Consider the following 24,215-nt stretch of genomic DNA (forward strand, 5'->3'; position numbering starts at 1 on the left):
TCTGTTTGAGAAATGGGTACTGTAGGTCAAATCCGAACCCTACATTGGTGCAAACTCCATAATAACGCCATTGATTTGATCAGGGAGAACTGAATTCAATGGAGTTACAAGAGATATAAACAGGTGTAGTTGAGAACAGAATTTGGCCCTTTATATTTAGTTGTTTTAAAAAAAATAAAATTACCTGTTTGGTTTGAATGATTATCCCTTACCAGCAAAAGATTTGTGTCGCTTCCTTAGGTTTTCTTGATAGAGGAAGATATTATATTTCCTTTAACCAGGAATCTTGGTGACCTAATCAGCTGAGGCCAAAGAAATGCAGAACTGCACAAAATGATTAGCCTCATAGAGTAGCCTGAAACTCAAGTTGCTTTGCTTGTCTCTAGAAGGAGCTTTCACTTCAAAATAGAACTAATGAAATGACTGTCAACAGACTGTAGTGCTAATGCTTTAATGAGAGCTCGGTAAACAGTGCAAAATAATATCTGTGAATGCTTGTTTAACTTTCCAAATTAATTCATTTCTGCTGTGTTTGGCCCCATTTTGTGATCACTTTCCAGGAATATTCTCACAAATGGCTGGAATATTTGCCAACGTATGCTTTCTAATTTTTAAGCAAACGATGAATATTAACGGACAAGCAAATTTTGCATTTGTAATCACAGGTATTTGCACTGGAAACCTGATTCCAGGATTTGAACGTGTCTAGGCATAGAAATATACCACATGGCCATTTTGAATATAGAATAATCACAAACCAGCTGCAGGCTAAGAAGGATTCAGGGAAATTGGTCAGTAAATTATCTCAAATAATGGATACATTTTGCAGGGGAAAATCACAATTTGAAGCTGTTACAGTTTTTATGTCATAGATGTATCAGCAAAAGACCTGCCTTTGTTACTGAGAAGGGAGGATTTATCTATTGATAGTATAGCCAGCAACCCAGCTGTCCAGCAGGTATGATAAGCATGTATCAAACAGCAACCTTCAGCACTGAGTCATTACCATGGGATTTGCAGAGCAAACAGTATGTGAAGGGTGAGTCCCATAGAGAAGGAAAACGAATATTTGGGTGGAGAAGATGGTTATAATGTATTACCCAGGCCTTATCAAGTCTCTGAAGTGCTTTGTCAACCTCCATTATAGAATGTACTACTGGAAAAGTTGCACGGGAGTAGAGGGTGAGGGTATCATCTGAACTCTGGTCCTTTTATCCTGACTAAAGGGGCCAAAGTATCATAAAGGGGCTTTATAAGGGAAGTTCCGTTGTGTAATAACTGGGGAAGACAGGCACGGCTGATTTCTGAGGAGCCCCTTGGAAGTCCTAATGTAGCGGGCATCCTAGAGATGGGACGGGTATCAAGAGCTGGGCCATAGCATAAAGCACTATAGTGGTTCTGGACAGTGCCACTTCTCGTAAGCAGGCAGGGGCAGGCTGCAGTAACTTAAACAGACCCTTTCTAAGTCACACAGGGGCCACCCAAAATCAGAAGGGCACAAAAATAGCTTAAAGCCATTATATTTCTCCCACTGAGCTATAAGTTCTACCACGTGCCTCTTAAGCAGCAGAGATCAAAATCACACCCAGCTGCATTTTTTTTAAATTAAAAAATTGCAAAAGATGAGCTCATTAATTAATACTTATGCATTACAAGAAAATACAGTTTGGTTTGTTAGCTAACAAATGCATGGCCCAAGAAAAATAGAGTCTTATGCAGGATGGAGATTAGACTCAGATAGGGAGCACCACGCTGAAGCTGCCATGTGAGAATAATACAGAAGGCAAGGTATAGGATTTACTTTAAACTTAAGAAAGGATGCTCAGTAAATGAAACAAACCCTTATAGCCAGCTCATTGCATCAGGCCCGAAAATAAATGACATTTTCAACTTTCACTCCATTTTGTATAGTACTAACATAAAAGAAAACACTGAACTGAAAACTCCTAGGTACTGGTACAACATCAATTACTGAATTGTAGGAAGGCTTGAAAGTCTTGTAAGTCAGAGGAAGAATTCAGAGTTTAGACAGTAACTTATACAGATACCACCATTACCACTTTCACTAAGTTTTTATAGGAAAAGGAACAGAGAACAGTATCTTATAGGAAGTAGAACAATATTTTCCAACTAACAAAGAAGCAAAAAAGCTGTAAAATACTGTTATAAAACACAACAGAGGCCGAGAAAACGATTATTTTAAATAACAAAAATACAATGGTAGCTCTGTAATAGTGAGGCTAGTGGGTGGATTTCATTTTATTCCTTCAAACAAGGTATTTGCCTTGAAATGCTATTCCAAGGTTTGGGCTTGTTCTCTGCAAAGTCTGTTTTCTCTCTTTTTAAGGAATTTAAGCTCAGTCACATTGGTGCAAATCAGAAGAGACTCTTGACTTTTGTGAAATTAATTCCAATTTAACCCAGTGTAACTGACAGCAGAATTTTGACTTATAAATCCAGAAAGCTCAGTCAATGTAATTTATGGCTATCGGAGTATCACTGTGTATTCAAGACAAATAAAGTTGATAAAATTGTTCTCCCTATAATTTATTATTATACAAATTGTAGATTCCGCCTTATAAAACTAATCACAGAACATACTGTCATTTTGAATTTTTATTATTGCTTTGTTGAGTAAAGAGGAAGACAGGCCCATACCCTAGAGGAGAATTTAAGTTAATGTAAAATCATTCAAAGTTTATTGACTATTCATCTTTGTCAGGCTTTTCCCATTAAACTTCAGCTGCTGTCAAGGGCATCTCTCAAGATCTTTGGGATGGTAAATAAGAACATTTCTTCTGGCCTTCCATCAGAAGCAGAGAGTTAAAAGTATGTCAAAAAAAAAAAAAAAAACCCTTGTAATTTGGAGGGGTTGTTTTGGCTTTGGAAGACTGTGCACAGCACTCTCTAAAATTAAGAGGAGTTATGTCTATTCTGTAATGTGCTGTCAGATTCCAGGAATCTGCAAAATGTAAGACAACTTGGCCTCTCTTACCTTATGGGAATTGCGTGGTGCCTTTAAAGTTTCCTTTCATATAATGCCAGGTTTGCATATCCTACTGTGACTCTTCTTCACAAACTCCGATTTCTAATTTAGTCAGCACTATATGTAAGAACGTCCATTAGAGAGACAGCCTAATTAAAGATAATCTCTCTTTAGGAAGCCAGCATTTTCAATTGTTGTTTTATAAGTACACTTTGAAAAGGCTACTTGTGGTTTCAACCACCATGAACATTCAGTGTTTCACAAAATAGCCTAATAAACCCTTCAGGACCCTTCAGAATGTTCCAGGGCCTAAAAACATACCAGGTAAAACGTTCAAAACCATCGTAGTGACAGTTGAACAGCTTGTGTGCACTGCACAGCCTTGGCTGGAATTGCTATGCTGGCATAGCCCCCTAGTGGAGATGCAGCATTAGCCATCAGAAGTTCGGCTTGCATAGCTACACTACCTACCGATGACGTTAGCTAAGCCAACAAAAACCCTCTTCTCTTGGCATAGTTGCATCTACACCGGAGATTTTGCCAGCATAAGTATGTCAACTGTATAACTCAAAGTTTAACCAATTGCTTGACTACTGCAGTTTGATATTAAAAATATTCAAGAGATGAAGTAACCAAACAGCCAATTTATTGTCTAAGGACAAAGCAGTACAGTACAGGAAAGAGTTAGTATGTCACCAATCCTTCCAGGAAGTAGTTTCTTGCAGGGTGTTCAGTTCACCCACACACAGAAGGTCTGCTCCCAAAATATGCCTCCAAAACTACTTGTATTTATATCAAATAGTGTTTACAAGTTAGAGCTTTCCATACGTCACTGAGTTCTAACCAACCAGTCCATAACCAGTTCTGTCCTTTCATTATCTTTTGTTTTGGACAGTACACCCCTGGTGCCAATGGGCATTGAGGCACATCCCAAGCCTGTACCAGGACAGTACATTTATGTATCTTGACTTTGACAGGTTTCCTATCTGCCTATGCCAAATGTTGAATTGTACTATTAAAAGTTATTATGGGCTGTATTCTTTAGCATAAGTAAGTAAGTAGAATACAATTTAGCATGACTTCCCAATACTCTCATTTAATATATACTATATTAATACCAGGTGCATAATACCTATTAATGTGTGCCCCACCACCCAGGGCTGAAGCCAAAGCCTGAGCAACTTAGCTTCACAGGGCCCCCTGTGGCGTGGGGCCCCAGGCGATTGCCTGCTTGCTACCCCCTAATGCTGGCCCTGCCTTTTACATGCAGATAAATGTTGTGGCACAGGTGGACTGTGGAGTTTTATAGCGGGGGGCAGTGGGGCCTCAGAAAGAAAAAGGTTGAGAACGTTTTCTCAAATGGGGGAGGAATAGCTCAGTGGTTTGAACATTGGCCTGCTAAACCCAGGGTTGTGAGTTCAATCCTTGATGGGGCCACTTAGGGATCTGGGGAATAATCAGTACTTGGTCCTGCTAATGAAGGCAGGGGGCTGGACTTGATGACCTTTCAAGGTCCCTTCCAGTTCTAGGAGATAGGATATCTCCATTTAAAAAAAAAAAAAAAACCAACCCTATACTATTGTATCATTTCAACAAGCCCTAAGACTCAAATCCTTAAAAGATATTTAGGTGCCTAACTCCCATTGCAGTTCAACCTCCTATTGTTCCCTGTTCCTCTTTCAATAGAAAACTTAGACAGCAATTTATACACCACTCACCATTTAACCTGAGCTCTGAATCCCTCCTGTGCCTAAGTGACTTGCCCAAGGACATACAGGAGGTCTGTGGCAGAGTATGGAAGGATCTCCAGAGTCCCAGGCAAGTAACCAGTGGCCCATACTTCCTCTTGAGGTTTAGTGTTATGAAGAGTATAACTGTTAAAATATTGAATACGTTATTGGGCATTAACCCCCTAGAGTTAGCAGGGTTTCGAGAAGATAAGTTTTCTATGTCCAGTGCCCTCCCCCCACCCATGGATGAAGTCCCTACTACAAAGCCCAATTATTCATACTTTGCAATGAAAGTAACAATTTGACCCTTTATTGCTTTGTATATAAGTGTGTAAGTTTAAAAGTTTTTGCATTCCATTGAAACATCCTGCATGGAAAAACTAAATACAGCCAAGCTTCGGTATGTCAACCAAGATGGTGAAATAAAACTGGAACTTGACAGAATCACAGCAGCAGTTTGGAAACTCTCTTTATAGTTATAGGAGTGACATTTCCTTTGTGATGTCATGGCAGCAATGGAGTGAATTTTGCTGTTTGTACAGCAGCTCTGGTGTGCTCTTTCAGCTTTTATTTACAAAGCACATTCTGAAGGAATTTCATTTTCTGGAGTGAAGTATTTTAAAATAAGATCTGAAAGTTAAATCATCATTATAGCATGTAAAGCATAATAGGAGCCACAAGAATATGAAAGGTCTGAACCTTACAGGGCTGAGGGAAAATAAGGAACTTTCAAATGCATTTTTGTAAGCATAACACACAAAATAGGTTGTGACAGGATGAAGGCAGTCATTTTCCTGTCTCATTCATCATGCTGAAGCAACAGGCCAGGCCTGTACTTCAGAAGCTGTAGCGGCGTATCTACAGTATTCAATGCTATAGGAAATAGAGTTTGGTCTAGACTTGAAAGTTATATCAGCATAGCTATGTCAGTTAGGGTGTGAAAAAAACGCACCCCTGACCAGTGAGGCTATGCAGCCATAACCCACAGCATAGACACAGTTATGTTGATGGAAGAGAGCTTCTGTCAATGTAGCTAACTTCATTCAGAGAGGTGATGTTCCTACACCAACAGAAAAACCTCTTCTGCATCTACACTACAGAGCTATGCTGGCATAGCTATGCCGATATGAATCTCTAACGTACACAAACCCTGTGACTCAGGCTGAGGGGTTTTAGAAAATAGGTATACTATGACAAAAACACATGCAAGTGTACATCTAATATGTACACACACATCTAGTAACAGCACTCAAAATGGCTATAGGGATTTCATCTATCAGTGACTGGTTAGATGCAGGGGGTGAAATCCTGACCCGGTTGAAGGCAATGAGAACACGCTTATTGATTTCAGGAGGGTATGAATTTCACCCATGATAATCAATTAGCACAGAAGCTCTGACAATTGCAGTACTGGGTTGTGCAAATTAGGCACACAAATGTACAACCTCTAAAGTGCACATAAAGTTCTGACTGAGAATAGTGAATCAACATGTATGTAATGCAAAGTATGAATGCGGTAGTAAGGGGTCATTATATAATAACATCTACATTTGAAAAATAATTCACAGTTCTGGCCTGAGTTCCAAAGCCAGCACATAGCTAGCATTTAAAAACAATTAGATTTGATGTATATTTGTAAGTATAAAGAAACCCTGATGTGATAACTGTACATAAAGCTTCACCTCAAGTTAATGGAAATACTTTAAAAGCTCTGAGAACTATAAAGGGGGCTCTAGTGTATGTGCACACACATATGCAATTGTACAGGATTCCTTCCTCATAATAATTATAACCAAATTATTATAAAAATGTCATTCCTAATAGCAGACTAAGAACTGCAGACAAGGCACCTTATAATTTCTTCAGGAACACTGTGGGATGCCTAATTAAAATGTGCGTTAGCAACATTGCCCAGGTAAAATGAGAGATTTCATATGCAGTTGTCATCACTGCAAATTAGATGTGCATTTTGTACATGTCTATTTTTAAAAAAATCTGGCTCTGTAATTGTATTTATAAAGTAGGCTTGATATTATTTTTAAATTGCAAGTTTTATTTAACTTTCCTAAAGGTTTCTGACTCTAAATTTCCTACTCTTAAATTGTACAATCTAATGACCAATGAATAAAAGTACCTCACTACTGTAAGTATAGTGTTGTGAGGCATGGAATATTCAACAAATTAATCCCCCTGAATGGCTGATTATCTCTTAATATTTTCTAACAGACAGCACTTCTTTCTTCCTTCCTTCCTTCCTTCCCTCCAGTATTTGGCATTTCCTCCCAGGATGCAATTGTTATCACTAGAGAAACTAAACCCCCTGCACAGAAAACGCTTGAGAGAAAACTCATTCGGGCTGCAGCTGTAACAGCAGTAGCCGTAATAGGATCCCAAATGCTAATCTTTGAAAGATGAGCTCCTAGAAGCTAAGTCACTGCCTTACTGAGCCACTCTTCCAGCTCGTGCAATGAACTATTTCCTTCTAGCAAAGAAATGGTGAATTGATTATGTGTATTCATAAAGCAGATCAAATAGAAATACAGATTAAAATTATTACTAATGATTAACTGTTTCATTAACTTTCATACATTTAAATTCTGTTCATAGAGTAATGTTAAACATATTTTAGATTTACACTGTAATTTCTTTAAGAGGAACATTGCAATTAAATGTAAAGCTGGAAAAAGTTACGATTCTGAACATCTAATCTTGATTCCTGTCAAAATACCGTTCATCCCAACGAAAAAAGAAAAAAATACCCAGGAAAAGAATAGATCAGACAAACCCATGTTTAGCAATATATCACAATCTGTTTCAATGCATGCTAGGAAATCTGAGGCTAATTTCTCTGACCTCATATACCTGTCATACTTACATTAGAGGGTGCTGTTACATTGGAGGGTGCTGTCAATGGGATTACTTTTGTGGGAAGGTGCTATGCAGTGTGAATCAGGATAGCAAAATTGGGCCAATAGATACGTAGGGCACAGTTTTGACCACGGCTATGTGCTGAGCAGGGGAGTAAGGAGGTCAATACACACATTACCAATGGCAGCATGCAGTATTAGAAGGGCCTTGGTTCTGCCCCTTGAGTGTGCTTTCTGGAATAGTGGAGCAAGGGTGGCAGGGGAAGTTATCTGCAGGTACAGGGCTGGCTCAGATTACCTTTCTCCTGGAGCTTGGGGAGAACCAGTAACCAGACTGTGACTGTGCCTGGTCCTGAGGCCGCGTGACTATGCTCTTGGGGGCTTGTAGCAAAGTTGCAATTGAGCCCTTAATGGGTCCAAATGATGATAACAAAATAATAAGAAAGGGCAGTGTCGGCAATAGGGATAAACAATTATAGAGATCCTGTGGGCCCTTCACCTGCGCAGTGCAGAGACCCTACAGCCACTTGTCATTCATCAGCTGAAGTAACAGTCATGGGGAAGGGGCGGCTGTGCTGTAGAGCCTTTGAGATGGGGGGGGGGGGGTGAAATAGATATCTTCCCCTGCAACCTTCCCCCCACCAGTCTCCATGCATTTCACTCACAAAAGGTTGCATTATATCCAGACAATCAGGATTATTTACTGCAGATTATTCATGCACTTCACCAATCCCATTTTCAAACATTCAGACGATGTGCTTTATACCATGGGCACCTGCGTGTGCATGTTACAGCTTCCCTCTGTGCCCAGCACACCAAGGATAGCAGGTGTTACAGCCTATAGCAATAAAGCTGTGGTTCTTTAGTTCAAACTGTAGCAGCTCATGCTTTTTAGGTCTCCGATTCAATCCCCAGTGTGTAAGCCAAGAGGAGGTCATCCTATAGGCACACACATTACAAGTAACTCTATACAGTGTACATAAATATTGCATTCATGTCTATGAATTGATGTGACACATTTACAGCAGTTGGTTTGTACAATATTTTAAATTATATTCACTTTGTGGGCAATGTAAACAGCAGGTCATGTCTAAATGTCAATGTCTAGTGTAACTACTTTCATTTTAGTTCAGTGTTTAAGGTGCTGAATGCAAAATAAGATGCATTTATGATGTTATGCATCATTCTGCAATTGGCTGTAAAATGCTGCAAAGGTTGGGTTCAGGTCAAATTATTTGGGTTATTTCCATGCTAATAGCTTGGTCTCTAAGACAGAAAAGAAGATGGTTCTCTATATGGTGACTGTGAGTTCCAAATTAATTAACATTTCTTTAGTGCACAGGAGAAAGTCTTTTTTATTGTCTACCTGGGCAGGGGTATTGTAACAATTTTTTATAGTGGGGGTGCTGAGAGCCATTGACTGTAAACCCTGGATATGATGGAAACCACTTCAAGCCAGGGGGTGCAGGAGCACCCCTAGTTCTTATGTACCTGGGCAGTTATATAAGAGAGAACAGTCAGCCAAGGAAATGCATGTTTAGCCCCAGGTCCAGGTGAGATCTGAAGCATCCATACCTCGATGAGGCACCTATGTTCCTCTTGGTTGTGTTCTCTGTATTGTGCAGTTTGCATTGCTCACTTGAACACGATAAGCTCTCAGAGGTGTGGCCCTGAGTAGACTGTGGAATGAGGCATTCAAGTGAATAGACACCATTTTTCATTAATACTTTAGAGCTCATTTGGACCCCAATCCTGCTAAATGCAGAGTACCTCTTGCAAATTGCTGAGCATGTGTTAACTTTCATGAATTCCAGTGGAAGTTGAGCACACTCAGGAGGTGTTCTAGGATCAGGATCTTGGTAAGACAATGGATCTGATTCTCCTTTACCTTGCATCTCATGTAGTTATTTACACCTTTGCAAAGTGTGTGTGTGTGTGTGTGTGTGTGTGTATGTGTGTATGCGCATGTGTGTATGACAGCACTACTGATATGACTGAGTTGAGAATTCTGAGTCTGATGTCTTTCATCCACCCCACATTTCTTTTGTACTGGTGTGAGTGACTAATCCAGGTGAAATCCAGTGAAGAATCAGACCCACTATTGTTTTCACAAGTTATTTAATCTTATTCCCATTTCTGTTTACAAACCCCCTGGGCCTGATCCTCCTCTCGCTCATGCCCATTTTATAAAGGTATAACTGACTTTAGTGAAATTACTCCTGATTTATACCACTGTAAGTGTTCACATTCTCTGTTGATTAAATTTTTGTTTTAAATTGTGAGTAAAGGTGAACATTGTACTTTGGAACTAAGGCCCCAATTTAAGAAAGCACTTTTTTTGCAGGAAAGTTCTCAAACACATGTCTAACAAAGCTTGCGCTTAAATCCCACTGATTTAAACATTTTCTTGAATAGGTATGGACTTAAGCACATGCTTCAGTGCTTTCCTGACTGGGAGCCCTAAATAGAGTGACCAGATAGCAAGTGTAAAAAATCGGGAGGGGGTAATAGGCGCCTATATAAGAAAAAGCCCCCAAAATCGGGACATCTGGTCACCCTAGCCCTAAAGGATGTAATGCAATTCCTAGAATAATGGTACCTGATGTTCATTCTTTCTGTATAGAATTCCTGCATTTCTAACTCAGAACATCATTGTTACATTATAACAGCATTAAAAAAAAGTTCTGATTTAAAGAGTATGACAGATGAATGATTTTCTGCCTTCTTAATATTTGTCAAAAAAACCCCTAGACTGCACCAGAAGACACAGAGGTTGTAATCAATGCGAAAGTGGAGGCATCTTTAGAAGCAGTGGCTCCTGACAAAGATGAGACTAAAACCCCAGAAACTGCAGAAGTAAAACTTAGAAGAGAAGAAAATAAAAACCCCAAAACAAACCTGAGGAAGTTTTTTAAACTGGTAAGCAGAGTCTTTGAACAAAAGGATCTGAGGGAGCCTTGTTCAAAACTTGTGGCTGGTAACTTTTTAAACAATTCTCATAATGAGTTTACAATTCTGTTTGCGTACAGCAATGAAAGCTACATATGTAAATAATGGAGACAATCTTTATAACTGACCAGAGGCACGTAAATGCTCTTGTAATACTATGAAAACCTTTGTGAGCCTACTTTGCATGTGAAATTACTATTACTGCACATAAGATATCATTATTTATATTTCTGTAGAGCCCAAAATGTGCTAGGTGCTGTAAGTGTCACCCATGTTTATTTTGTGTTACATATCTCCCTCTAGTGGCTGCTCCACAAACGTTTATGGGTCTGCTAGAGCTAACAGCTTCTAAGTAGCAGAGATAGAGCCTGATCCAAAGCCCATTGAAGTCAATGGGAGTCTTAACTAATTTCAGTGGGCTTTGAATCAGGCAGCTAGTTCTTTAGGTCAGAGATAGAGGGTTATGCTTAGGTCTCAGGTTCAAACCCTGCTGTCAGCCCAAGTGGGGTTAGCTACCTAGATACAACCCCTTACTTCACCAGTCTTAAAAGACAAAATCAAAATATAACCCTCAACTCCTGACAAAGTGGGGTAGAAATGGGAACAACATACAAGGAAGTGATGAAGGTAATAAGTGACATGTATCTTATTATTTCCATGGACACGAACCACTATCATGGTGAATGCACATGCAAATGACAATGTTGTAATCTAACCGGCAATTGTACACTCATTCACTGCAGTTGAAGTCACATCTTCAAATGATCCTAAAGAAGCAGAAAAGAAAACAGTCCTAGTATAGAACTAACCTGCTGCTCTGATTAAAACATTATCACGTCTGGGACTTTGAATAGCATTTTATTTGTTTTGGCAAGGTGGTTCAGATGCTGTTTTATTGGTTAGGTAGTTACCTGATATGGAGTCATAGCTGTATAAAACTTAGCTTTTATCTGACACCATATAATGGCTCAGCCTGTCAGAATGGCATGTTTTCAAATATGTGCATGCATAATTGTGGAAACTGTATGCCGAAATTAGGTGGATGCACAGTTTTTGGAATCCGAGCCATTATCGGGATCACCCTATATTCTTTTAACAAGTTAGGTGTGCATTTGGCTGGACCACTGCAGGTCTAATTTGAAAATACCATTGCCACGAGTGAATTCACAAATGTTTTTCAGCACACGTGGATTCTTGGGTCTGCTCCAGTTGCTGAAAGCAGCTAGAAAGCTGATTTAACCAATTCCCTGAGGATTTTTAAGGGATATCCAGGGGGCATAGTGCTGAAAGAGCAACTCTGCACAATCTCCTGGTCCTAGACCTCTGTGCACTGGGTATTCCTGGAAGAAAGAGGCTGGTTTGTGCATCCTTATACTTCTGAGATCCCCAGCTTCCTGCATGGTAGATCTGAAGATTGGGAAGAATTGTTTATAGTAGCAGCTATAAGTACCAATACAGGATTAGAGCCACATTGTGCTAGGAGCTGAGCAGACATACAATTAAAAAAAAAAACAGTCCTAGCCCCCAAAGAACTCACCATTTTGGTTGTGACATGATGAAACATGTGGCTGAGACAAACAAATGAAGAGGAGTGGAGATGAAGGACAGTAAAGAGAACAAGTTGTCATACTGTTGTCCCTTAGGTCTGAGTGGTTAATCAATGCTTGGGGCTTTGCGGGTTGTTTCCATTAGGAGGAGAAGTTGATGATGGAGTCAGGAATTTCTCAAGTGCAGTCTTGTTTATGTACAAAGAATTTACACAAAGTCCTGTTTCCCTGAACACAGCAAGCTTGCACTTCCAAGCCTCTTTCCAGTGAGCACTCTGCACCAAAGGCGCTCTCTCTCCTGCTTCTTCCTAAGGCCATTTCTGGCTGTCTCCTGGCTTTTGTGCTAGCTTTCTGCTTCTTTTCTGACACCCAGGACATATTCAGTACTGCAATCCAATCAAACTCCCTGTTTCCACTGTCACACACTGAACAAAGAGGGATTTAATTGCTTCCCCATGTAGACTGAATGGAAGGCATCCAGCACACCATGCAGATTAGCAATACAATTAGGATCTAGTTTCAGATATTCTAAAGTATCTAAAGGAGTTAGGCACCCAACAGCCATTTAATTTCAAAGGGAACTGGACACTTAACACTGGGTCTTTTTTTTTTTTTTTTTAAATCCAGCTCCAGCCTCAAATCTTTGTTTGCATATGGACATTTGGTAATAGCACATAAAAATGTGTCACCCGATTGATCATGTAAGCTTGTAAATGAATGCCTGCCTAACTTGTTAAAAAAGCAGGCCATACGAGTCAGCAGCCATGTGCATCAGGCTTCAATTCTGAGATAACTATAACTTCAAAACACCTCCCCTACTGAAAAATTTAAAAAGTAGCACTGGTTAAATATAAATAGGGTGACCAGATGTCCCGATTTTATAGGGACAGTCCCGATTTTTAGGTCTTTTTCTTATATAGGCTCCTATTACCCCCAACCCCCGTCCCGATTTTTCACATTTGCTATCTGGTCACCCTAAATATAAAGCTCTGTTCCACGCACAGCTTAAGTCACCATGGCAAAACAAACAAGACTCTGTTATAAAGCACTAGATGTAACACTACTCTAATCGGAGCAAGGAGTTGGTCTTGGCTCAGCTTCTCTGTTTTCTGCTTCTTTAAAAGAGGAAGAAGCTGATATGTTATCCTCATTGTTAAGGAATAAAAACAAGGAACTAAGAAGACGACAAATATCCCCTCCATGCTGGAAATAGAATTGTATTAATTGCATAACTGAACCTACAGCATTTTGAACTGTTTATTGTTGATTTAGCTCATTTTGGTGTATCCAATCATTCCCAAACAGACCCTGATTTCCTTTGTTGTTCTTGAAGTATGTACCAAATAATTTCACTGAATGATTTTCACTTTATTGGATACAATCCATCTGCTTGCCTAGAATACTAGATATTGACTAAGCATATTATTTGATGTGTGATTGGTCACCTAAGTTGCATGGTGTTATTTTCTGCTCTCTAACTGGATGAAAGTTTTTAAAAGCAGAAGGGTAACAAATGATGAATAACAAACTTTCCTAATATTTTTCGACTAATAATCACATGCTTAAATATGTAGGAAGTGTTTAGGATTCCCCAGCTGTTGTCTAGAGCTGGGTAAGTATAGCTTCATGTCTCTCCACCTCATCCTGCTCCCCTTGCATGATCTTCTACTGCAGGGAATCACATGGAGGGAGAAGTTCCTGTGCTCCAGTTGTGCTTGGTACTGTACAGAGATGTGAGATGTGTGTGGTGGGGAATCTCTTTGCACAGAACAGCTGGGTACTATGGGGACCTGTGCTAGTAGCTGTAATTTCCACTCAAAAGCTATTCAATTTCATCTGTACGTCTCCCTGGGAGGGACACTATGGGGTGTCTGACTGAACAATCAGGCCCACAGTGCTTGGATTGTACCTTTCAACTTTTCACCGCTGCCTACAGCATATGTCTCCTACGTGTGGGTGATGAGTTTAATCCTTAGCACCTGCTACCTAAAGCTGCGAAGCTAAAGCACTGACGTACGTGCTTAGATCTGTTTTATAAAACTCTCACCTACAAAATAGGAGAAAACCCAACCTGTTTCAAAATGTGCTTCCTGATACTACACCTGAAGAGTCATAACATGTGACACTGTGGCAAGGAGGCTACTGGAGCTGTGAAAAATGACTAAAAGAAATACTTTCAGCTGTACAAGATGTGCCACACACTCGATACAGGCCACCAACTCATCTGACACTTCCTTAGGAAAATCTCCTGTTCCCTCGTCAAGGGTAAAACAGGCAATAAATCCTTAAAAGATAGTATCTTAACAAATATTTATTCAAGGCCTCTGATACTTAAATGATTATTACAAGGGGAGTTTGTATGTGGAATGGAATGTTGCAGGGCCTCATGGTTGCATGGCCACAAGTTTCTTGGCTGGGACTTTTAATAGCATTTTATTTGTTTGGTTTATCTCTAGCTTAGCTGCTGTTATATTCCTTTAGGCAATAGATGTATCATTACAATTATTGAAGTTCCTGAAGTAGGAACGGTCTTAATTTTAAATTGATTACCTGGGTTTCTATTTTTTCCCCTTTGCTTGTGGAAGGGGATCCAAAAGGCTCTCACTTCCCCAATGGCTACAAATATACGAGATTTTGTCTATGTTGTGTTTCATTTGACACCTTCAGGTTAACCTGATGAGTCAGAAAAGTAAAGGGATCCTTCACCTCTATTTTCTGAGGTAGGTGAACAAGGGGGCCGTCAATAAAAATGAAAAGCCCAATATTAAGAATTATTCAAAAGGAAATACTCTCTCTCTATATATTATATAAATGAATGAATAATTTACCAGTAGAATTCTCTGCTACAAGGTATCATCAGGGCCAAGCGTTCAGCATGATTCAAAACCAGAGCATATATTTATATGGATAATGAGAACATCCACAATTATATTACCCCAAAAAACAAAAAGAGATGTTAATCTTGAAACTTAAGAGAAGGACGGTCTTCTATTTAAGGCTGTGGACTAGGATTCAGTATATCTAGGTTCATTTCTGGCTTTGCCACAGATTTCCTGTGTGATTTTAGACAAGCCACTTAATCTCTCTGTGCCGTGGTTCCCTATCTGTAAAATGGGGATAATATTATCCCCAACTGGTGGGGTGCTGCAAGGATTGTTTGTAAGGTATTCCGATATTATGGTGACGGGGGCTCTATATGGACCTAGACAGATACAAGCCAACCAAGCACTAACCTACGATGGGTTATTCCATAATTGGAATCTTTATAGGGATTCTAACACCTTCCTCTGTCGGTAAAGTATGTTCCAGATGGAGGAGCGATTTACCAGTTCCTCTTCCCCCATTAAAAGGGAGCAGTTGTGGAGAATTATTACTTTTGAAAGAAAAATCAAAGATCCTGGATTCAACCAAGTGCCAACTAATCCCCCTGCACCCAGAGAAGGATTCTTAGCAAGGGAGCGGGCAGTCAGTATTGTCACCATAGACTTCCAGGATTGTATGAAACCTGTTGGGAGAAGCTACTGCAAGGGATCAGTACATGCCATGCACCATGGGCATGACCCCTTTCCAGTTTCTGCAATTCACTTTTGGGCAGTGTGGGCCTCCCCATCAGCATGGAGGTAGCAGTCACTTCCCATAACAATAATTTCCCTGGTGGACTTTTCACAAATGGGGGTCCTGAGCCTGGAGCAATTTGGCAGCGTGAGGACAAAAACCAATGGCCATCCAAAGATTATTCAAAATGAACCAGTTATATGCAAGAACGGTGGAATTTGTTCTTTTTTCACTGGAGGCAAAAATCTGGTTTTGAGATGTTCAGAGCCTACAGCAGTTTTAGTGTTGCTTCTACCATTTTGGTTGAGCAGAAGAGCTCTCTCCTTAGTGAAACACAAGAGAGAAGTTAGAGCCTTAGGCTATTTGACGAAGATTTATATAGTTTACTTTTGACAGAAGGAGGTCCCTATTTTTTTATAATTCATAGATTAGATTTCCACAGAGGAAATGGAACAAGTTATTATTTCCTGTGTGCCTATTGAGAAATGCCCTGGACCGCATGTTCTGAAAATATTCTTACGGCCTCTCAGCTGAGCAAGGAGAGGAGAGGTTTGTCCGATATAGTGAGGGCAAAGGTTGATCAAAGCTAACCAAGGCCTGAATAGAACAAAACTTTTTGGACTATCTGGGTGAACTGTTCCTCTTTCTCCTAGACTAGACTCTTCCTGTCAGGTTCCTGCTCTGGATGAAGTGTTGTCTTTCTTCTATTCCTGAGTTCTTGATTATTCTTTTATACAAGAGAGTATAGGCAGAACAACTCTGGTCCATCTGCTGTCCTGCTTTTGAGTGAGACCGGTTCCCCTGCAATCATATGATTCCAATCCCAAGGATCCATTCTCCCTCAATTCACCATGAGTGAGAAGACTGTAATAACAGTCAGGGGGCAGAGTGGGGGACAGGGGGACGTGGTGCTATTCTACTCAAACCAAGTTTTGCCAAGAGCATAACCCTCAGTTACAAGTCCATAGTAGTTGGGCTTTTCAGCTAAAATTATGAGCATCAGTATGGCTAACATTCTTGACATTTAGAACTGTAAGGGCTAGAAATGTGTGGGTTTTTTTTTTTTTAATGAAATACTGTCACTCGGAGTAATTCATAATGTCATAGATAATCAAAAAGCTGAAAACAGCTGGCAACTTAAAAACTGGACAGTAGAAGACTGCAGCGATGATTGAACCTGATGATATTCTGAACAAAAAGAGCACTCAGCCATGCTTGTTGCTGTTTCTATTGCTTCACACTGACTCAAAAGACATTCTAGCCCTCAGAATGATGTTTGGGGTTGTGTGTGCTAATTGTGTTGTATTGTGCTGGGAGAGTTGTACGGATTTGTGTGGGTGGTGGATAAGAAGTGTGTGCTGCCATGAGGGACTATATATGTTTGGGGTTATTGTGTTGCTGTGTGGTTGGTTGTGATGGTGTGTCCCGCAGAGGGGTTGTGCTGGCAGATTTATGTTGGTTTGTATGAGTGGCAATTGGGCCCCCAGCTGTACAGTCTCCCTCATACAACCAATGAAATTGTTGCATGCATATTAGCTATAGAGAAAGGGTGGTGTTCGGTTGAGTTACCTCTGATATCATAATGGTCTTGGACTCTTAGCATGGCGTAGCTGTACACCATACCTGTACATCACACAGATGTAATTTGTGAAATATAAATGTCTGAGAACTAAACATTGGACAGTAACAGACCATGAAACCCAGTTATGATTCAATCTGGTGATATTCTGAGTGAAAAGTGCTTCTCAACCATGCTTATAGCTGTTCCATCATTCCACACTAACTCACACATTTTAACCTTCAGAGTGACTCAGAGAGAGCCAATCCTAAAACCTTGTTATGTAGAGTAAATACAACAACACCTACTGGAGTCACTAGGGAAGGGCTGGTAGGATGCATCACCAAGTACTGACTCACTCCAACCCCTTATAACAATATTAAACATAAAGGAATGTCAGCATTATTTTGCTTGAACTATAGGCCACATCTGTAATCAAGCATGGATGCAAAATCCTGTCCCGCTACTCAGGCTTAATTGATCAAAACAAGTATGTATCATATGCCATGAATATCTGCAGATATTATGAGGAAACTTTTGAACAGTATAAAATTTCTCTCTTTTCTCTGACCACAATGAGTGGAGCTATAAACCTGAGGTCAATGGAAAAGCTGGGATTGAGTTCTTGTCTATGTGGGGGAAATGGACTGGCATACCTCAATGACTATTAGCCAGGATGGGCAGGGAAGGTGTCCCTAGCCTCTGTTTGCTAGAAGCTGGGAATGGGTAACAGGGGATGGATCACTTGATGATTACCTGTTCTGTTCATTCCCTGTGGGGCACCTGGCATTGACCACTGTTGGAAGACAGGGTACTGGGCTAGATAGACCTTTGGTCTGACCCAGTATGGCAGTTATGATGTTCTTACGTTCTTACCTATTCCAGAAAAACTATTCTGCTATAGCTATTCTGGTATAATTTAGATATTCTGGAATAACTCCCCCATGAGGACATTATTCTGAAATAGAAAAGTGATTTTATTCCAGAATTATTAATCTGCTTCAGAAGCAAAGTAATTATTCTGGAATAAAGTCACATTTTGTTTCAGAATGGAGTGCTCATGTGGGGAATTATTCCGGAATAACTATACCAGTCAATTTCCCAGTGTAGACAAGTCCTTAGTAACAGCTTCCTCTTAAGTATAGATATAGGTATTTTACACTGACCCAATTCTGACAGTCATTACTCACAAAAGTGTAGCCTGTATTTAGCAAAGCTGTTCCCTGTCCCCACCCTGTCCACTATCTTGTCATGTTGACCCGCCTTCCTTGTCATGGAAACACTTTCAAAAGCCCATCAATAGCAACCTTAAATTGGTTAAAGTGGGACACAAGAAAAGAGCACTTAGTTAGGGTGAGGTCTTCAGGTAAAACTTCCATTGAAACAAATGGGAATTTTCCCTGGGTAAGGATTGTAGGATTTTGGTGGGCAACCTGTGGCCTACAGCCCACTCCGCTTCCCGCAGCTCCCATTGGCCAGGATCAGCAAACTGCAGCCACTGGGAGCTGCGGGTGGCTGTGCCTGCGGATAGTCAATGTCGACAAACTGTCTTGCAGCCCGCCAGCAGATTATCCTGACGGGCCGTGTGGGGCCCGCGGGCTGCAAGTTGCCCACCACTGATTTAGCCCATAGTTAACTATGCTCCACTGATAATTAGTAGTTTGAATTCTGAGAGATTACTGAAGGTTTGTTAAAGTTATTCTTCTTTCCTATGTATAAAAGGCAGTAGAGTGGCTCCTATTTTGGTAAACTTATTGTTAAAATTCATCTTAAACATATATGAATAAGAGTCACTGAAATAGAAATGCAAACTCGATCTTATCGCTATACAGTCGTCATACACCATAGACTAGGGTACTAACCTGTAATGTAACAAAGATCACACAGTGCTTCCTCTCTCCCATTTCTTCAACCTTTCCCACAGGTAACAACCATCGTTAATATAACTAGGTAATTGATCAACCAAGCCAAGACATGTTCCTAAAAGAATAATGCCTTCCCCAAATTTGGTTACCCATAATAAACCCCTTTAAAATCTTTAGCTTTGGAACAAACTCCTATTTAGTATTGATTTTCAACAGCTAGAGAGAAAAGAAAAGAATCATACACCAAAAAGAGATATTTGCTACGAGATTGCACTCAGGATTGAGCTGATAATGTTGTATTGCAAGTGATAAATCTACAAGCTGCAGAAAACCACAAATCCGCTTAGTCTATCTTTAGAGCAAAAGTCACATCCTTTCATTGTTTTCATTGCACTTATGCAATGAAAAATGACATTCAAGCTCGGGAACTTTGAAATACTGGGGTTCACTTTATGCTTGAATACTCCATGGCTAAACAAATCGCAACAGAATACCATGTTCTATTATTGGAAACAGAACCCAATCAGACACTTTGACCTATTTTTACATTGTTCTAGTAATTTTTTTTAAGTATTAATTCCAACCTAAAACCTAACCCAAATTTTAATTAATCCTTTTGTCATATCCATCCATAAAACTAATTATATATTATATAAAACTATGGGGACATCGGATCATTCTTTTAAAATGTAATTCAGAGTCAAGGTTTACTTTGAACACGTTGCCTGTGCTACAGCCTCAGGGTCTACTTTGATTATTCTGGCCAAGAAGAGCTGAGGCCAAGAAAGGTTGTTGCCTATATGCACACGCTCCTTTGAGAGTTAAGGCCTAAAACAAAATATGTAATGTGGGGTGGGAAATGTAGCGCAATGGTGAAAATGTGCAAATCTCAACAGGTTTTAATTGTCAACTGCAGCTTTAAGCACATATGTAGAAATAAAGTACAAGTACAACCTCGCAAGAGGATAATCCTATAAGGCGAGTTGTCTCAGAGCTGTAAGCCAGAATCACGTCCCTAGTTAACTTTGATGGCAGGGATGATAGCACCATCCATCCCACTCATCATACTGCACAATCATCAGTCCAGTGAGACGCTGTTCATGTTGTACAGCCCTCAACAGGAAAATTGCCTTCCAAAAGCCTACAGTGCTGCATTGAAATACATATGCAAAAATTTACCTTGGTGATACAGTCATCGAAGGAGACCCATTTCAATAGTGTTTGCAGACAGTTTGAGATGTGATGGTTTTGTTTTGCGTTTACGCTGTTAGGAATGATGTGCTTAAATGAAGCCTTTAGACTTTTGATTTAATATTGAATCTATGCTTAAAGCGTGGAAGACCTATATTCCTTTGTTATTTTAGTCAGTCAAAAATGATGGAGGGGCTACCAGCTCAGAAGAGGTAAATGGGCCAGACCCCAGTCACCAAGTAAGTGTTTGGATTTATTCATCTCTTGGTGATGGGTTTCACTGTAGCTTATTTCCCACTTAATTATCTGATTGGCTTTTTAGTACAAAAAATCACGGATTGTAAAAAGATGGTATCATGTCCATGGAATTTCTTCCATTCGTTGTTGCTTAATAAGGATGAATGAAGGTTAAAAAAAAATTCATGTTTTTCATTTTCATAATAATTAGTAAAATGAACCAATTTTTATAATCTATTTTCCTTTACAGCCTTTATGCTATTTGTTTACTTTTGCACTTCAATCACCTTGGACAGTGAAATTAACCAGATATCTTTTGAGTCGGTTATTTTCTAGAGCATCACATGCACTATTGGAGAGAGATTATTTTCCAACAAACACTATGGAAGAAGAGTTAAATTTAAAGTAAAAACTTTCACTGAAATTTAACAAAAATCAGGAAAACATTTCTTTGTTTTGTTTTTCTTTAAACAAAACCTAAAGCATGAGCCCAAACTACCCAATCGTGTCCCTTTATATTCCTTTATTGTGCCAAGATTTCTTTATAAAATCACTGACTTTTCTAGTAGAAATTCAAAAGCTGTGATCTTTACTATGAGCCAGATCCTCGGCTGGTGTAAATCAGCAGACCTCCATTTAAGTCACTGGAGCTAAATCAACTGACACTAGCTAAAGATCTGGCCATGTATAGACTGTTATGGTTTTCTGTAACTCAGTAGCAAAATTAAAGCTGTGATGAAAATTGACCTATCAGACCTTCTTTCTTCATTCTCATTTTTATCATCAGGAAAGTGTTTTTCTGTTGTGTAACATCCGCTGATAGTTTAAGCTAATCTTAGCTGATGGTTCTCTTATAGAGATCACAGAAGATACAAGGTCTGATTCTGAAATCTTTACTCTTATAATCTAACAATTCTTTACTTACAATGAGACTTCTCAGATGACTACCGTCCTGGGCTCATAGTCTAAACTTTTTTCTTTTTCTTTTCCTTTTTTTTTTTTTAAATTGTCAGTTGCTATCAATTACCTACCATATTTCTAGAAAAAACTTGTATGTATTGGGCCTGATTCTCCTCTCACTTGCACTGAGGAGAATCAGTCCATTGTTCACTTTATTTTAATTGTTTTGCCTGTTTTTAACTGGTTATGCTAGTGTATCAAACAACTGCCTTAATTTATCTTTTGTAGCTTTTCTTGGAATGCTCTGATTCCATTTCTCTCTTCATTACTGACATGTTGTTTGTGAAATAACTGCATTAGGGGACAGATCCAGGGCTCGATGAAGTCAGCAGGAAGCTTTCTACTGACTTCAAAATCTTTGGATCAAGCCTTAGTAAAACATGACAGGAAAAATACTATCCTGTTAATCTTTTTTATTACTTTTTTCCGTGGGAGTAAATTAACTCCAAAAGAGGTAATGCGGTTTGTCAGATGCAGATCAACCTTTAAAATGAGAAACATTAACATGGTTCATTATTCATAGGTTTCAGTTTGTATTTCCTGATGTCACTCCCATCAATATTAAATGTGTCAATTTCCTGCCTTTCAAGATTAATATGAAACATCTCAAAGAGATTATCTGATTGTTTTCTGCTTTGTCTGAAAAAAATATTACCGATATTGTTTAAAGTGTTTTTTCTGAGTAACATCAAAGGCCAAAATCTGCTTGCTACATTTATCAGAACAGTCCCATTGAAGCCAGTTTGGATTTGGCCTGAAAAACTACAATAACTATCAGGAACTCACACAATTGAATAAACATGATAGGACAGAATCTGCCCTAACTTTACAACCTGTATGATCCCATTGATTTCATAGGGTGTTTATCAGGGCTAGACTCTGTCCTCACATCTTGGAACTTAGTCCTAGTCTACACTTAAAACTTAGGTCAACATAGCCGTGGTGCTCATGTGCGTGGAAAAATCCACACCATTGACTGTTCTAGCAATGCTGACCTAATCCTGATATAGATGCAGCTCGGTTGATGGAAAAATGCTTCTATTAACCTATCTACCATCACTTGGGGAGGTGGAATTCCTACAATGATGGAAGCAATTATACCATTATATACCTGTAGGGTGGACATGACCTCAGACACATCCCATGTTGTAGTGCAGGAATCTTTGTACTTTGATTATTTCTAGTTGTTCATGCAGGTCTGCGAATCCACTAAATAGTGACATTTCAAAAAGCAATCTATGGCAAATAAGAGGGACAAGTATCTTGTCAAACAAAGCAGGAGGCGAGCAAATGAGTGCTTCTTGTTTGACATGGAAATTAGTCAGAATAAGGATAGACAGAATTAAATTTGGTTTTATGCAGCACTTTTCCTTGCATTCTTTGCACCCCCAGAAACCCGATTTGTAAGTTTTGGGTGCCCACAGAACACATAAAAATCAGCTCTTTTACCCCATATGCAATTATTTACAAGATACAGTGTGGGTGTAGATAAATCCGGCAGTTGCTGAATAGCTCTGAATTTGCCTTAAGAATATTCTTTTTTCCTAAGAGACACAGCTGGCCTCAGTATGGTGTATAATGCCGTTGCTAAAACCGCATTATAAACCCGATTATAACTCCAAATTTGATGGGTCATCTTATGTGCCACAGCAGAATGAGGGAATTCCAGAGAAATGATATAGGTTTGATTTTATATAAAGGTTGAGAAATCAATATACAAGCAAGCAATACACAGACATACTACCTCCCCAAAAGAAAAGGAACAAGGGTTCACAGTTGAAAATAAAGACAATATTATAACTGAGGCCCTGTCTATATGTACAGCACTGCAGCAGCGCAGCTGTACCAATACAGGTGCAGCTGCAGCACGTCTGGTGAAGACTCGACTCTCTATGCTGACAGGAGAGACCTCTCCCGTCAGCATCATAAAACCACCTCCGCCAGCAGCAGAAGCTGTGTTGTGACATAGCGCTGTGCACACGAGTGCTTATGTCTTTATACCTTATGTTGCTGGGGGGGTGGGGGGGATTTCACACCACTGTGTGACATAAGTTATGCTGACATAGGCTGTAGTGTAGACGTAGCCGTAGTCAAGGAATTAAGTTGTTCATTCTTAAACAGCAGGGGAATTGGCATGGATATAGAATCAAAGGTTCTCTGACCTGCAAGATTTTGGTGTGAGCAGTACATATATAGCAAGGATGTAGAGAAACTGGAACAGATCCAGAGGCGAGTCACGAAGATGATCAAAGGGATGGACTGCAAGCTATATAAGCAAAGGCTGAAGGAACTGGGTATGTTTAGTTTGGAGATTAAGGGAGGACAAATACTTGGAAGGCTGCCTTAAAAAATGGAGAAAAGTTCTCTCTTGTCACAGAGGGCAGGACAAGAGGCAATGGGTTCAAACTACACCATAGCAGATTTAGGCTCTGTCTACACTACAGACCTTACAGCGGCACAGCTGTACCACTGCAGCTGTGCTGTTGTAAGGTGTCCCATGTAGCTGCTCTATGCTGCCGGCAGAGAGCTCTCCTGTCGGGTTAATTAAACCACTCCCAATGAGCAACGGTAGCTATGTCAGTGGGAGAGCGTCTCCCACCGACAGCGCTGTCCATACAGGCACTTTTGTCGGTGAAAGTTATTTCGGTCGGGGGGGCGAGGTGTCTTTTTTTCCACATCCCTGACCGTCAAAAGTTTTATTGACAAACATGCTAGTGTAGACATAGCCTTAGATTAAATCTCAGAAAAGACTTCCTAACTGTAAAAACAG

The 24,215-nt window shown here is 39.8% G+C and overlaps 1 protein-coding gene across 7 annotated transcripts in view; it reads left to right on the forward strand.

The window, feature by feature from the left end:
• BCAS1 (brain enriched myelin associated protein 1) overlaps positions 1 to 24,215 on the forward strand; it is a 91,729-nt gene that overhangs the window by 57,821 nt on the left and 9,693 nt on the right. For 3 of the 7 annotated variants that reach the window (XM_054045706.1, XM_054045709.1, XM_054045707.1), the window contains 2 exons: positions 10,335 to 10,502; positions 20,422 to 20,487. The exons of 1 other annotated variant lie outside the window; for it this stretch is intronic. In XM_054045706.1, the coding sequence (XP_053901681.1) occupies positions 10,335 to 10,502; positions 20,422 to 20,487 (234 nt within the window). The remainder of the gene's footprint in view (positions 1 to 10,334; positions 10,503 to 20,421; positions 20,488 to 24,215) is intronic. 3 more of the 7 variants (XM_054045713.1, XM_054045708.1, XM_054045710.1) reach the window with 2 other exon arrangements.

This window comes from Malaclemys terrapin, chromosome 12 (genome assembly GCF_027887155.1).
Source record: "Malaclemys terrapin pileata isolate rMalTer1 chromosome 12, rMalTer1.hap1, whole genome shotgun sequence".
NCBI lineage: Eukaryota > Metazoa > Chordata > Testudines > Emydidae > Malaclemys > Malaclemys terrapin.